The sequence below is a fragment of the Castor canadensis genome, chromosome 1 (assembly GCF_047511655.1).
Source record: "Castor canadensis chromosome 1, mCasCan1.hap1v2, whole genome shotgun sequence".
NCBI classification, from domain to species: domain Eukaryota; kingdom Metazoa; phylum Chordata; class Mammalia; order Rodentia; family Castoridae; genus Castor; species Castor canadensis.
Window position 1 is genome coordinate 160,797,162 of NC_133386.1, and position 14,141 is coordinate 160,811,302.

A 14,141-nucleotide genomic window follows, 5' to 3' on the forward strand; every position below is an offset into this window, starting at 1 on the left:
ATATGGCCGAAGGACTGTGACACAGGTTTCTCCAAAGGCACCTACACACCCATGTTTATTGCAGCACTATTCACAATAGCCAAGTTTTGGAAACAACCAAGATGCCCCACTACAGACGAGTGGATCAAGAAAATGTGGTATTTATACACAATGGAATTTTACTCAGCCATGAAGAAGAATGAAATCTTATCATTTGCAAGTAAATGGATGGAACTGGAGAACATCATTCTGAGCCAGGTTAGCCAGACTCAGAAGACCAAAAATCGTATATTCTCCCTCATAGGCATTCTTTAGATCTAGGGCAAATATAGCGATGCTGTTGGACTTGGGTTACATGACAAGGGGAGAACACATATGGGAAGTATGGTGATAGACAGAAAACCCAAAACATGAAAGCCTTTGATGTCTCCACTCCAGAGGAGCTAATACAGAAACCTTAAAGTGACAGAGGTCAACATGAGAAGGGGATCAAGGAACCAGTGTAAAAATCAGTTAAGAGATGAATCAACCTGGATTGTAACACATTTGTACATGAAAGCAATGCTAGCAATCTCTCTGTATAGCTGTCCTTATCCTAACTAGCAAAAACACCATGTCTTTCTTATTATTGCTTATTTCTACTCTTCAAGGCAACTGGAGAAAAGCACAGAACAGGTTCTGCCTGGAAGCAAGGGGGTGGGGGGGTTGAGGGTAGAGGTGGGGGCAGAGGGGAGAAATGACCGAGATAATGTATGCACATGTGAATAAATGAATAGTTAAAAAAAAAAAAGGAAGAACGAACAATCTGTTGTTTACCAGAAATCTATCTTATGGACAGAAAGAAATGTTGCCTTAGAGTGAAAGGGTGGAAGATTTGTCAATTTAATAGCCCCCAAGAACAGGCAGGAGTAGCAACACATATCAAATAAAGTAGATTTTAAACCCAAATTCTACAGAAGAGACAAAGAAGTCTACTTCATACTAATAAAAGGAGTGATACAATAAGCAGAAATAACAATCATTAACCTATATATACCCAACATTGGTATCCCCAACTTCATTAAACATACACTACTGGACTTAAAAACACAGGTAGACCCCAAAACTGTGGTGACTTCAATACTCCTCTACCACCAGTAGATATTTCATCCACACAACAAATGAACAAAGAAGCCCTAGAATTGAATGACATCATAGACCTAATGAACCTGTAGATGTCTATTGAGTATTCCATCCTGCACAAAACAATATATAGTCTTCTCATCAGCCCATGGAATCTTCTCCAAAATAGACCATATTTTGCTCTATTTTTTTTTGTGACCTAAAGTCACAAAGCAAGTCTTAACAAATGTAAGAAAATTGAAATAACCCTCTGCATACTGTATGACCACAATGCAATAAAACTAGAATTCAACAACAAAAGAAACAGCAGAAAATATTTAAATAACTCGAGGCTGAACAACAAGTTTCTCTATGATAAGTCAGTCATTGAAGAAATAAGGGAAGAAATTTAAAAGTTCTTGGAACTTAAAATGAGAACACAACCTATCAGATCCTATGTGACATAGTGAAGGCACAGTCCTAAGGGGAAAGTTTATAGCCATGAGTGCATATATTTAGAACACAGATCTCAAATAAATGACATAATACTGCATCTTGTTTATAAAAACAAGAACCAAATCCAAAATTAGCAGGAGAGAAATAATAAAAAGTAGGGCTAAAATCAATTAAATAGAGACAAAAAAATGGAATCAATAAAATAAAAAGTTGGTTATTTAGAAAGATAAACAAGATATACAAACCCCTGGCAAATGGCTAAAAGGAGGGAAAAGACTCAAATTAATATAATTAGAAATGAAAATGGGGAGATAACAACAAACACCAAGGAGATCCAAGTCCAGAGTTCAAACCCTAGTACTGCAAAAAAAAAAAAAAAAAAAAAAGAAAGAAAGAAAGAAAGAAAAAAACAGAGAAAAGAACAGAACAGGACTTACTCAAAGAAAGAATTCAAATGGCTAAAAATCACATGAAGAAATGCTCAGCTTCCCTGTCCATAAAGGAAATGCAAATTAAAACTAACTTAAGATTCTACCTTACTCCTGTTAGAACAGCTACCATCAATAACAGAAAAACCAACAAACATTGTTGAAGATGTGGAGAAAAAAGACCCCTCATACATTGCTGGTTGAAATGTAAATTAGTAGAACCACTATGGAAAACAGTATGGAGGCTCCTCAAAAAAAAAAAAAAAATAGAGCTGCCACATGATCCAGCAATTCTGCTCTTAGGGATATCCCCATAGGAATGTAATTCAGGTTGCAACAAAGGCACCCAGGTTTATTGCAGCGTTATGCACAATAACTAAACTATGAAACAGCCAGGATGCCCCACTATTGATGAATGGATTAAGAAAATGTGGTACCTATATACAATGGAATGCTAGTCAGCCACAAAGAAGAATGAAATTTTGTCATTTGTAGTTAAGTGGATAGAACTTGAGAACATCATCATAAGTGATGTTAGCCAGCTTTAGCAGACCAAAAATCACATGTTTTCTGCCATATGCAAAATATAGACCTAATACAAACATAGCAATATTAAGAAGACAGGACATGCCAAGGGGAGGTCACACACAAGAGGAGGAGGGTAAAAGTAAGAAGTTAGGGTAAATATGGTTGATATTCTCTCTATGCAAGAATGAATATAGAACTTTTAAACTGGATGAAACAACCATGACAAAGAGACTAAATTAGAAAGAAGAAAAAATAGAGGAATAGAACAAATTGTGCAGAAGTACTGCCACAAGGAAATTCCTATGTAGCTATCTTAAACAAGCAAAAATGTCATTTCTTTTTCCTTTCTTTGGCAAAAATCTGAGAACAGGAGGGAGGAACAGGTCCTGTCTGGGAGTTCTAGTAGCAATAGGAGGGGAGAAGAGGTCGAGAAAGGGTATAAGAGGGTGAATATGGTGCCAATACTCTGTACATATGAATGTAAATGGAAAAAAGATTCCTGTTGAAAGTATTTCTTGAATAGGAAGAGGTGACGATAAAAGAGAATGGTGGAAGGGAGTGAATTCAAGTATTATATATTTAATATATTACAATATATTTAATATATTGTAAGAATCTCTGTAAATACCACAGTATACCCCTATATCCAGCACACCAATAAAATAAAAAACTCATGAACAATGTAAAATGTATTATGTGTTGAACTTTTAAATCTTTGTCAAAGATATGCAAAGATGGAATAAGTTCAGGTTGACATAGAGTTTTCAAATATTTCAAATGCTCAATCCTAGGTTAAATAAATGTTTCATAGGAGATTTTGTAATTTATTTTTCAAATAATGTAACCCAAGATGTTTAAGCGAATAAACATCTTGTTAGCTGGACAGTCAGCTAACACGGCAAAACAAGAACTGAAATCCACAGCACACGGCTTCAAAGACCAAACTTTCTGTTAATAGCATTATCACCAGGAGACAACTGAAAAGGAGTTGGAAGAATGAGAACTTAATCAAAGAATATTAAGACACCTTTCCAGACTGAAATTATGAATTTCTCAAAAGAAAAGTGGCGAACAAATAGGAATTAATATTAGTTAAATCAAAAATGTCAGTTGGGCACTAGCAGTTCATGCCTACCCAGGAAAATAGTTCTCAAGACCCCATCTTCAAAAATAATCAAAACAAAATGGACTAGAGGTGTTGCACAAGTGGTAGAGCACTTGCTTTGCAAGCATGAAGCCCTGATTTCGAACCCCAATCCCCCTTCCTCCCCCTAAAAAAGAGGATGCCAGTAGTATTTAGGGATCTGTTTAGTGACACTTCCATACTTACCCGGAGTACTTCTCCTGGAACAGGAGAAGGCCTTGAAAACTGCTTACTTAATTTCTTCTTCTCTTTTCTTAGGTTTCGCATATACCTGATACGTCTATCTATAGACTTCAGGGAAATTAAAAGAATAGAGCCAAATCACACCCTTTCTAATATGTGTGTCAATTTAGAAAAGAGATTAAACACAACCAAGATACAGGATTTATATAATTAACACAGGTAGACAATAACTATTTATTGCAAATGTGAAGAAAAACATAGGTGAAACAGTGGAGAACCAATAGGGTTTTCAAAAGAGACCATTTACTCAATTTCCTCTTCACCACTATGCACATTTCTCTAAACCTAGATTCATTGATTTTAAATGTAATGTTCATTAAAAACATGGAATGTACAAAAAGTTTAGGTTTTATTCTTTTTTTTCCCTCTGCCTCCTGAGTGGCTAGAATTATAGGCATGAGCCACTGGCTCCATCTTATTCTTCTTAAATGTTGCATTTCACACATAGCTTTTTATATAACTGCTGTATGGTATCTATAAGTAGCAAAGACTGAAGAAGTTTAAGCAGAATGCTTTGAAGAGACTGAAATACACCATTAGAGGAGAATATGAAAAATGAGAACTCTAATATTAATACTGCAAATAGGAGTATAAATTAATATAATTGCTTTGTAAACAATGTAACATATCTTTAAAGCAATGAAAATTGTGCTTTCCCTGTGATTCAGCCATTTCCCACCTATCTAAATACTCAAGTGAACCTTTTTTGCATGAGGAAAGAGGGCATGCACTAGTTTTTTAACTCTTCATTATAGGAAAATGTGGAAACAACCAAATATCTATGTACAAGAGAAAGGATTAATGAACTATAATTTGTTACACAAGAAAATATTAAACTGAAGTGAAAATAGAGGGACTACAACTATATGTAGCCAGTTAGACTAACCTTAGGACTCGATGTTGAAAAGAAACAGGGAATTGTATCCTCAATTTTTTGTGATCCTACAATTATAGAATTCAAACCCAACCAAAACCCCAACAATGCACATATAGTGTCACATGTACAACAAACTATTAAAAGGAAAAGAGTGAAGAAAATAAAATTCAAGATAGGACTTATCTCTAGGAGATACACAGGGAGGTAAAGTAGGTGGTTGGTTTCTAGATGGATTCAAAGATACTCATAATGTATTAATTCTTAAGTTGTAGGTATATTTTATTATTCTTTTGCACAAATTACATATGCAAAGTATGTTTTGTATATCAAATATTAAGAAACTATAAAATAATCCATTTAGTTTACTCTAGTTAAGACCAATTCCAATAATAATCACAAGATCCCAGCATTGAGAAAGATATTACAGAAGTATCTGGTTAATAAAAATTGTATAACATTAGAGACCATCAGACATAAAGGAATAAGTTAAAAGCACAATGTTGAAACTGCTAGAAATTAGTTTATTTAAACAGTACCTGCTTGGCACTGACCTCTGAAGGATGATTTCTTGATGCTTCCTACATAGTATGTAAAATTAAAAGACACACACATAACCACAGAAAGTCATGAGAAAGTGGAGAAGTCAATTATAACATGCTACTGCTTCTTTCTATAGTATTTGAATATCATATGAACTGCAAGGGGCAGGATAAAAAGGACAATCTCAGATGAAAAATTAAGGCACAGTATGGAGATACATTAAGAGAAAAAAAGGACCAGCTATGAACTATATTTCAAGGGAGAAATAGACTGAGATTTATTCTGACAGGGAAAGACGTACAAAAAATTTTGTTTTAAATTCACAATTCTGGTGATATGTGATTTCAGTGCTTCCAGAGTGCTTTTGATTTAGGGATCTAGGCTTTAATCTGGCTTCTAAAGCCTGGAAAATCTGCATTAATTGAAGTGATTTGGCACAAGGAACTTGGCTGTTAGAGAAGCTCCCCTCTGCCTAATTTCCAAATCTACCCTCAAACACCAAAATTCCTCCACTCTCCCTCTTTTTCACCCCAGTTTTAACCTGAAGACCCCAAGATAGTCTCCTCTGTATCTCAACATTAAGAAATTTATTCCCTCTCCCATTTCTGTAATTTCCACTCCACCCTCTAGGGCAGGTCAATGGATCAGTCAACACAGTAGATTGAACGTGCTTGACTGCTGGGAGCACTGGGTGGAACCCTTCCTCTTCCAGGTCTGTCCCTCAGTCCAGAATCTACTGTATCTCCCTAAGCTCCGGTCCACAAGTGCAATGACTAGTAGTGCAAATGGCCCTGAGCCCTGGAATGCAAGCCTGGGGCAAGGGTGGCTTTCTAAAAGGAATTAAGGGTCTTGGAAGACTCACGGGGTAGACTTGGGTGCGATCATCATCTGCACAGCGTAGACACATGCTGCAGAGCCAAAAGGCGCCCTGGCGCCTACGGCCGACTATGGAGTCACCGTTGGCCCTCAACCACACTTGGCCCCACCCTGTATCCTGTCCCCATCATAATTCTCTTAACTGTCTCAGCGTGAGCCCCACCCTTTTCCTCACTCCCAATCCCATGACAAGAAAGCAAAACCCCTAGCTGTTCACAGTTTCAGAATTGTGCAGGTCAGATTACTGTTTTTCCCCATTTTCTATCAGAACACTGCGCCATACCAAATTCTCATCTTTCCAGCCCTCATCTTTTTATTTTCTATGGACTCCCCTTCATTTCTTAACATATCCAGCTCAGCTCTATGGTTTATCGCTTCAATCTGTTGTCTGGGTTCTAAGTTCTAACAACTCATTGCCTTCCATCACAGCTTCTAGTTGGATCAACCCAACTATCTATCTCCTTCCCATCTCTCTATAGCAGAGGAAAGGTGGGACTGATGTTGGAGGAGGGAATTGAAGATGGATATAATATTTATGATTCCCAACTTAAACTGGGTCCTTAGCATTGCTTACACTGCTTTTATGTTGCCCTTGCACTTTCTTTTTTACTGTGCTCTGCACTTTTTTCCTAAACTGTCTTTGTTGTATTAAAATCTCTGAACCCACCATCTCAGTCACTCCCAGCAGAGGTAGGACAATCCTTGGTCAAACACTGATAGTGAGATACACAGATAGAGCTTTTCTCTCAGTGGTTCTAGATAGATTTATACATATTAACTGATCAGACAGCTCAGCAGGTAACTGCATGATTAGTGTTACCTGAGAAAGGAGGCACTGGCGTCTTTAATAACTTACCCAAGATTATATAATTAGCAAAAAGGTGAGCTAGGATTTAAATCCAGAATGTCTGCCTCGAAATTACATGTTCTGAATCAGCACTGTGCTACAAACTACTCTTGAAACCCAGACTGGGGATACCTTTATTTCTTAGCATCCATAGCCCTATAAACTTGTCTGTGTCCACCTTACCCTTTCCCCAGAGTCCTGTTGAAATGGAAAACTTTGGTGTTCCTCTTCTTGCCTCGAATTTCTCTGTTTCTCTTTCCATGTCATTTCCCTTCCAAGAATCTCAGCAGAGATCTTACTACATATGTTGTTCCCTCTCATTGTCAACCTCTTGTTACCACCTTTTTCCTAAATAGTTTAACACTCTATGCTCAAATCTTTCCTTCTTCAAACTAATACTGGGAATCCCTTTGAACAATAACAACTTTATATATCTCATTTCTTCTGCTGAAACAAGCATGAAAGTTGTTCCTACCATGTGTCCCTTCTTATTTACATTCAATGTAATGCTTGACACATTGCAGCCTGCTCCAACCCTCAACAACACCACGGGGACTTGTCTCAAAATGGTCATTAATGAACTTTCTTCTGAATTCAATTGACACATGACTTTTATATCATGTAATATGTTAGATGTATGTATAATGTTGGAAATGGCTGAGAGATCTATTGCATGAATTAAACTTATAAAAATTAAATTGTCATGCTCAAGTATAGTGTTTGACACCATTAACCTCTTCCTTCATGAAACTCCTCTCTGGGAAAATAAAGTTTAGCAAAATTATTTAACCTTACCCATGATCACAAATCATAAGTTGCCATAAAACCCTGTGTTTTTTTCTAAAACATCACAATGTCTCAAGAACACGTTTTGGATACTTACTATCACATATCTCTCTGGATCCAATGACTTACAAACATTATTTCCCTCACAGAAAGTCAGAAAAATTAGCACTAATGAAAAAGTAAAACAGTGACCTGTGCATGCATTTGATATCCTCTAGTTCTCTCTGAAGACAAGCCCAAGAAGACTTTTAAGTGGAGTGGTCAGAGTTTGCCACAGAGTTAAAAGAAGAACATTATATAGAGACAGTAGTGTGTGCCAATGGCAAGAAGTATGTATGGATCAGTATTATGGGGTGGTAAGTAACAATTAGTAAGCTGTCACCACTTTTTACTGATCACTTCTCATTGCCTTTCCTACTCTCTTATTTTGTACAGAAAATATAAATAAAAATGTCAACACTGAAATAAAACAATTGTTTGGAATCTGGCACTGGGAGGCTGCGGTAAAAGAATATTTCACAATCACATGTCTGACACTAGGTATTGCTCAGTGGAACCCATACAAGTCCATATTCTGCCTTAGCCACTTGAAAGCTTTTGTGTCCCTGGCCAATTAATTATTATTTTCTACATAATATTATATCCTCCAGGACCTCACAAAAGAAGTCCCTCTTTTTCATGGTGGTAGGCCAGAGAAAGGAGCTGGTATTGTCAGCTATTACTTTTGAAGGCAGAGCCCTATAAGCTAGGAATCAGACCACCGATGAGGGTAGCAGTGCCATCTGATGTAGCATGACAAGAAGTTGGATAGGGAAGAATAAGAAACCTTCTAGAGCTGAAAGACTTCTTATAAAGCAGCAGTCTCTGGCATGTGATGATAAGATTAGGGAAGAGCAGTAAAGCCAATCCTGAGGAAAAGTCTTAGAAATTGGAAGAAACTACTGACATGCTGAAGACATTTTCCACTACCAGGTGAAGGGTCATTGCTGGGTGCCACTGCCAGGAGGAAAACATGAATGAGCAAAATCCTTCTCCCCTCCACCTGCATTCCACTCTCTCCGTAGTACCGTTCATTGGATAAATCTTTCAGGACTCCACTTAGCTAACTTTCAATTCTTAGTTTTTAAAGAAAAATACAATATGCTGAGTCCCAGTTGTGGCTCTTCACACATGAAGAAGAGTGGACTTAGAGGTAAGAGATAAAAGCTCAGTAAGTGCTATAGCAGCATCATGCTCTGAAAAAGCCACATGCACTCTTTCATATCTTTTCTGAGAATTGTTTTAAGTCTCGTTCCTTTCAAAGTTGATGAGCCTTTGTTACACTATAGTCAACCAGAAGTGAAATCTCAAAACTTAGTTTTACTTAGTTTCTATTGAATTGCATTTGTTTTGGTTCAGTTCACAATTCTATCCCCATCAGTAATCTTTTTATTGTTTCCTTCAGCATAGCACTTCCAAGCCATCTGCTGAACAGGCCATGTCTTCCTTTAAATTTGTGATAAAAAACCATGGACAGAACAAGAAGGAGAAAAATGTGCCTTTCTGCAACATAGAATTCATCTCTTTCTCCTTGATCATGATTGATGCACCTTTTGTGCCTTTGGTAAAGTAGTTCATTCACTTACAAATTCATTCCCATTATTTTCATTTCATCTACATCCATGTCACAAAAAGACTTTTTCACATGCATTGTTGAAATCTAGACATAGTTCAGTCCATTTGAAAATTATTCCGCATTTAGATGAAATAGGGACTAATTTCACCTGCATTCTCTTTATCTTATTGGGACCCGCTTTTTCTTTCCACCTCTTGGAACTGTTACTTCTCACCCAGGTGGTATAAAGTTAGGGTCACACTTAATGTGTTCTTAGGGCATTGGATCATTGCAAGGAAAGCAATTAACCAGCTTCTACAGTTAGAATGCTAGAAGTAACAAATGGCATTCTTTGCCATTATACATATGAAAAATTGTCTATGATCATTTCTTTATGTGGCTTTAATCACATATTCCTTTTGGTAGGAGTTTTTGCAAATCATATGTCCCAGATTCTAGTTTCTGAATTCCTTCTGGACCAAGAATCAGCTCTGACTACAGATATGAGCTGGCAGAAGTGAACTGATGGCTAGTGGTGGTGCCTTATAAATCATGGGCATGAATAAGAACTAAGGCCATATGATTGCCACCAGAAAGGACAAAGGAAATCAGAGGTAGTCAGGGACAGAGAGAGAGAGAGAGAGAGAGAGAGAGAGAGAGAGAGAGAGCGAGAGCTAGAAATGGCTTTATAGGCAAGAGAGGACAATTTAAGGGTCATCTTTGCCTTAGCCCGAAAAGGAGAGACCTATACCTATGGGTGAAATATGCAATTGAAAAAGATAGGGTTTAGTGGAGAAAGGTAGAACTGAGATGAGATTATAAAAGGCAAGGTAAATCAACTGGAAGATGCACAAATCAGTGGTGAGTGCTGCTTTCCTCACTGTTTCTATCCTCTGGTCCCTGTATCCAGTCTTCCATTTTCTTGGCTGCAAGGAGATAATGTGCAACCCTGCTTCCACTGATTAAATTTTCTCTTAAGTTCTTTGGAGTTTGAGCTGTGCTTTCAATCTTCTCACCACGCTCCCCTATCATACCTGCCCCAAAATGAAGTCAAGATTTTCTCCTCAAAATTGTTCCACAGAAAAGAATGAGTTTTGTTATGTCATGTCTCTACTTTAGAGAGTTTCTTCAATTATTTTGTTTTGAAAGATAAAAATCTTCAGGAAACACATCAGTTATGAATGACCTTAATGAATACTTACTTTGAGTGCTTCTTGGGTCACATAGCTGGATCAGTAAAAATACAAGGTAAAGAAATTTAGTACCTAGGTCTTTGGGTGCAACATCACCTTTGGGAGTTCTGAAAGTCACTGTAAACAAACCTTTTAAAGATCACTTTCAAGACTAATACAATAACAAATGGCTACATTTCAGAGATTCTGAATACACATACAAAGAACAAATGAAAACAAATGACTGTTCTAATGTTATGTGAAAGCATACTTAGGTTTTGGATAAATTTCTAGCAACATGCAACAGTATCAAACTAGAATTTTAAAAGTGCTGTAATTCAAGGCACTTAGATGGGGAATGAAAAATAATATTTTAGAAAATTGCTATATAAAAAATATCTCCAGTGATGATTTTTAAAAAACAGTGGTGTGAATTTGTTTATGGAAAGTTTGAAGGATACTGGTTAGCGAAATGTGGGCATAGAGATAAGTAATAGTTCTAAACTAATACATTACTCATATAGTACAGACATCCGTGGATTCAGTCAACCACAGATAAAATATTCAGAGAAAAACTGAATGTGTTGGTGCATATCTGTAATGCCAAGTACTCAGGAGGGAGAGGCAGAGGGATCATGAGACCAATTGTGGCAAAGTTAGCAAGACCTTGTCTCAAAAAAGAATTAAAAAAGGGCTGAAGAATTGCTCAAGTGGTAGAGCACTTGTCTAGAAATTACAAGGCTCTGCATTCAATCTCAAGCACTGCAAAAAAAAATCTAAAAAAATTGTGTGTGTACCAAAATGTGCACAGACTTTTTTTGGTCATTATTCCCTAAATGATATAACAATTATTTACATAGTTTTATATTATATTAGGCATTATAAGGAATTAGAGATGAGTTAAAGTACAGAAGAGAGCAGGGAGCTGGTGCATATGCCTGTAATCCTAGCTACTTGGGAGGCTGAGACTGACAGGATCATGGCTCAAGGCTAGCCCAAGCAAATAATTCCTGAGACCCCATGTCCAAAATAATCAGACCAAAATAGACTGGAGAAGTGACTCAAGCAGTAGAACAACTGTTTTGCAAGTGTGAAGCCCTGAGTATAAAACCCCAGCACCACTAAAATAATAATAACAACAATAATAATGTACATAAGAGGATGTGATTGGGTTTTTATGGAAATTCTATGCCATTTCATTTCAGGAACATAAACATCCATCTGTGGATTTTGGTATCTACAATTGCCATAGTGAGGGATGATTCCAATATGGTTTTAAATATGGCTGTATAAGACAATAGGTTAAGTACCACAAATAGAAATTTGGTCATTTTAGCTAAGCCTCTAGAATTTAAGTAGTTATTAGATGAAAATTTTTGAGGATATTTTCTCTCTCATGATCTCTTTTTCTTGTAGTTGGAATGTCTTAACTTCCTATCAACCTAGTATTTCAATTCAAAATATTTGGAATGACCTGAAAATACACTGCTTACTAGAAAAGACTCTTACTATTAGCTCGTTAAACAGGCAGACAGACATGCATACATGCACACATACCCACTGAAGTCATAACACAATACATTTCTCATGTCTTCCATTTCTGACTTACAGTTCCTTACATACAATCAGCCTAGACAGATATAAGCCCGTTCTACTGGTTTCTCAATTATTTATTGACTCTAGAGATCAAGGTTGTAGGGTTCTTGGTTCTCGCTTCATCCTGAAAGACAGATTTTTCACAAGGGGAAGGACTGTATCTCACGAAATCTCTGAGGACAGCATTAGATAACACAAAAACATGTCTTGTTAATGATGATCAATTTTTATAGAATATTTAAATGATTCCTTCCCCATCACGGGTCATCTGCAGTGGGAGAGAAAAAGCACTTTGTGCTTAACTACTACCTGACAAAATTTTCCCAAAGTGACCATACTTTTGTCTTTACTCCTGGACATGGTATGAATTTAGAGATGAAATACTAGTGGAATATTTAGCTAGGGTGGTGATGCATTTCATACTGGAAAAAACAATCCTGAATTTCAGGACTTAACATTAACTTTTAGGCAACATCAAAGCAAGCTGAACTGAAGATTAATGATTATAATTTATAAGTGTTAAATACTTCTATTTGGATACACATACATTAATTGGCCTAATACTGGATTATCTTTATTAGGAAGCATGCATTTCTAGGACTTGTGTATTGAACATACCTTTATGTTAGGATCTGCAGTGCTTTAGATTTAGGGTTTGCTGTGGTTCATCATAGTTCCCTGTTTAACTTCTATTTTCCTCTTTGTTCATACTACTATATGAGTTACTACAACAAAGTGGATTAATTCGAAGACTCTTCTTATTTCGTATTTTTATTAAATGAATTTATTTATTTTAAACTTATTGGAGAAAAGCACAATGTAATGTATTTTAGAACAAAAATTAATTTACAGATAAGTTGTAGTGAGGAGAGAACTCCTCTTTTAGTACTTGTGATTCTTAAAATGTCAAATTACAGGGAAGATGGGATAAGGAAAGGGTGAATGTGCTAATACTGTCATCCTGTATAAAAGAAAATAATTGTATTCAAGTTTGTAGAAATAATAAATTTTCCATTCACATACTCTAATTTTGGTTATCATACAATTTCTCATGTCATATTGCTATTTTGAAGACATCAATAAAAATACATTATACAGAATCTAAATAGCACACATACTTATTTGTTAAAGAAAAAAATGTGACCTTATTAAGCTGTCTTTAAAAGAAAAAAGACAAATATTTTCTCTTATTTCCTGCATGGAAAATGAAATAGTTCTCTATCCTCCCTGCCCCCACTTCTTTCTAATTTATTCTGTCATACTAAAATAAGTCCTTGGTAAAACTTCTTTTAAAAAGAATCTTCAGTCTGACAAAATTATGTTAGGTATTTATGTCATAAGAATAAATATGAATTGCTCTTCTGAATCTTTAACAACCACTAGTACATTAAGGGTTGGATCAAAGAAAATATTACTTATATAGCAGGAATTGAAAAACCACTGTGAGAAATCATCTACTTTTATATGACAGATAAAGAATTTTGCTTTTCTACAAAGTTTGTAGAAAAATGTAAAGGTAGTGTTATTTCTTGCATAGTGGTTTTCCAGGCACCTATTATAAAGTAAATATAAATGCCAGTGGTTAAGTATACTGATACTTTAACTTAATCAACTTATTTTATCATAACATTAAATTATAGTTCCATGTTAAATGACAAAGCCCATGAAAAGTTTCCCATTCCTATCTTGATGTGTTAAAATTGACACATGGAAACAGATTACTTTGGCAAATGCATTATATTTTATGGACATACATCATATTTAAGGAGCAATTGCTGAGAGAGTAAATTGATTTTTTTTAAAACAACGTGACAGGTCTGGATATCATGATCTTGGGCGTTTTACAGCACATGTATAATACATTTGTAAATCTATCATTTCATGTGAAACCTACCTTCAGAGGAAAGTAAAGTGTATATAAAAACTTTAATTTTATAATTTAATAATGAGTAAAACTCAATTTAATTTTTTATT

At 35.9% G+C, this 14,141-nt stretch overlaps 1 protein-coding gene across 1 annotated transcript; it reads right to left on the minus strand.

Moving 5' to 3' along the window:
- Positions 1-3,424: 3,424 nt before the first annotated feature.
- On the minus strand, positions 3,425-6,203 carry Ccdc179 (coiled-coil domain containing 179). The gene is made up of 4 exons (XM_020188318.2): positions 6,159-6,203; positions 5,293-5,334; positions 3,823-3,927; positions 3,425-3,469 (listed from the first exon to the last, which is right to left on the minus strand). Exons 1-4 carry the CDS (start codon positions 6,201-6,203, stop codon positions 3,425-3,427), a joined length of 237 nt encoding a protein of 78 aa, XP_020043907.2.
- Between the last annotated feature and the right edge of the window lie 7,938 nt (positions 6,204-14,141).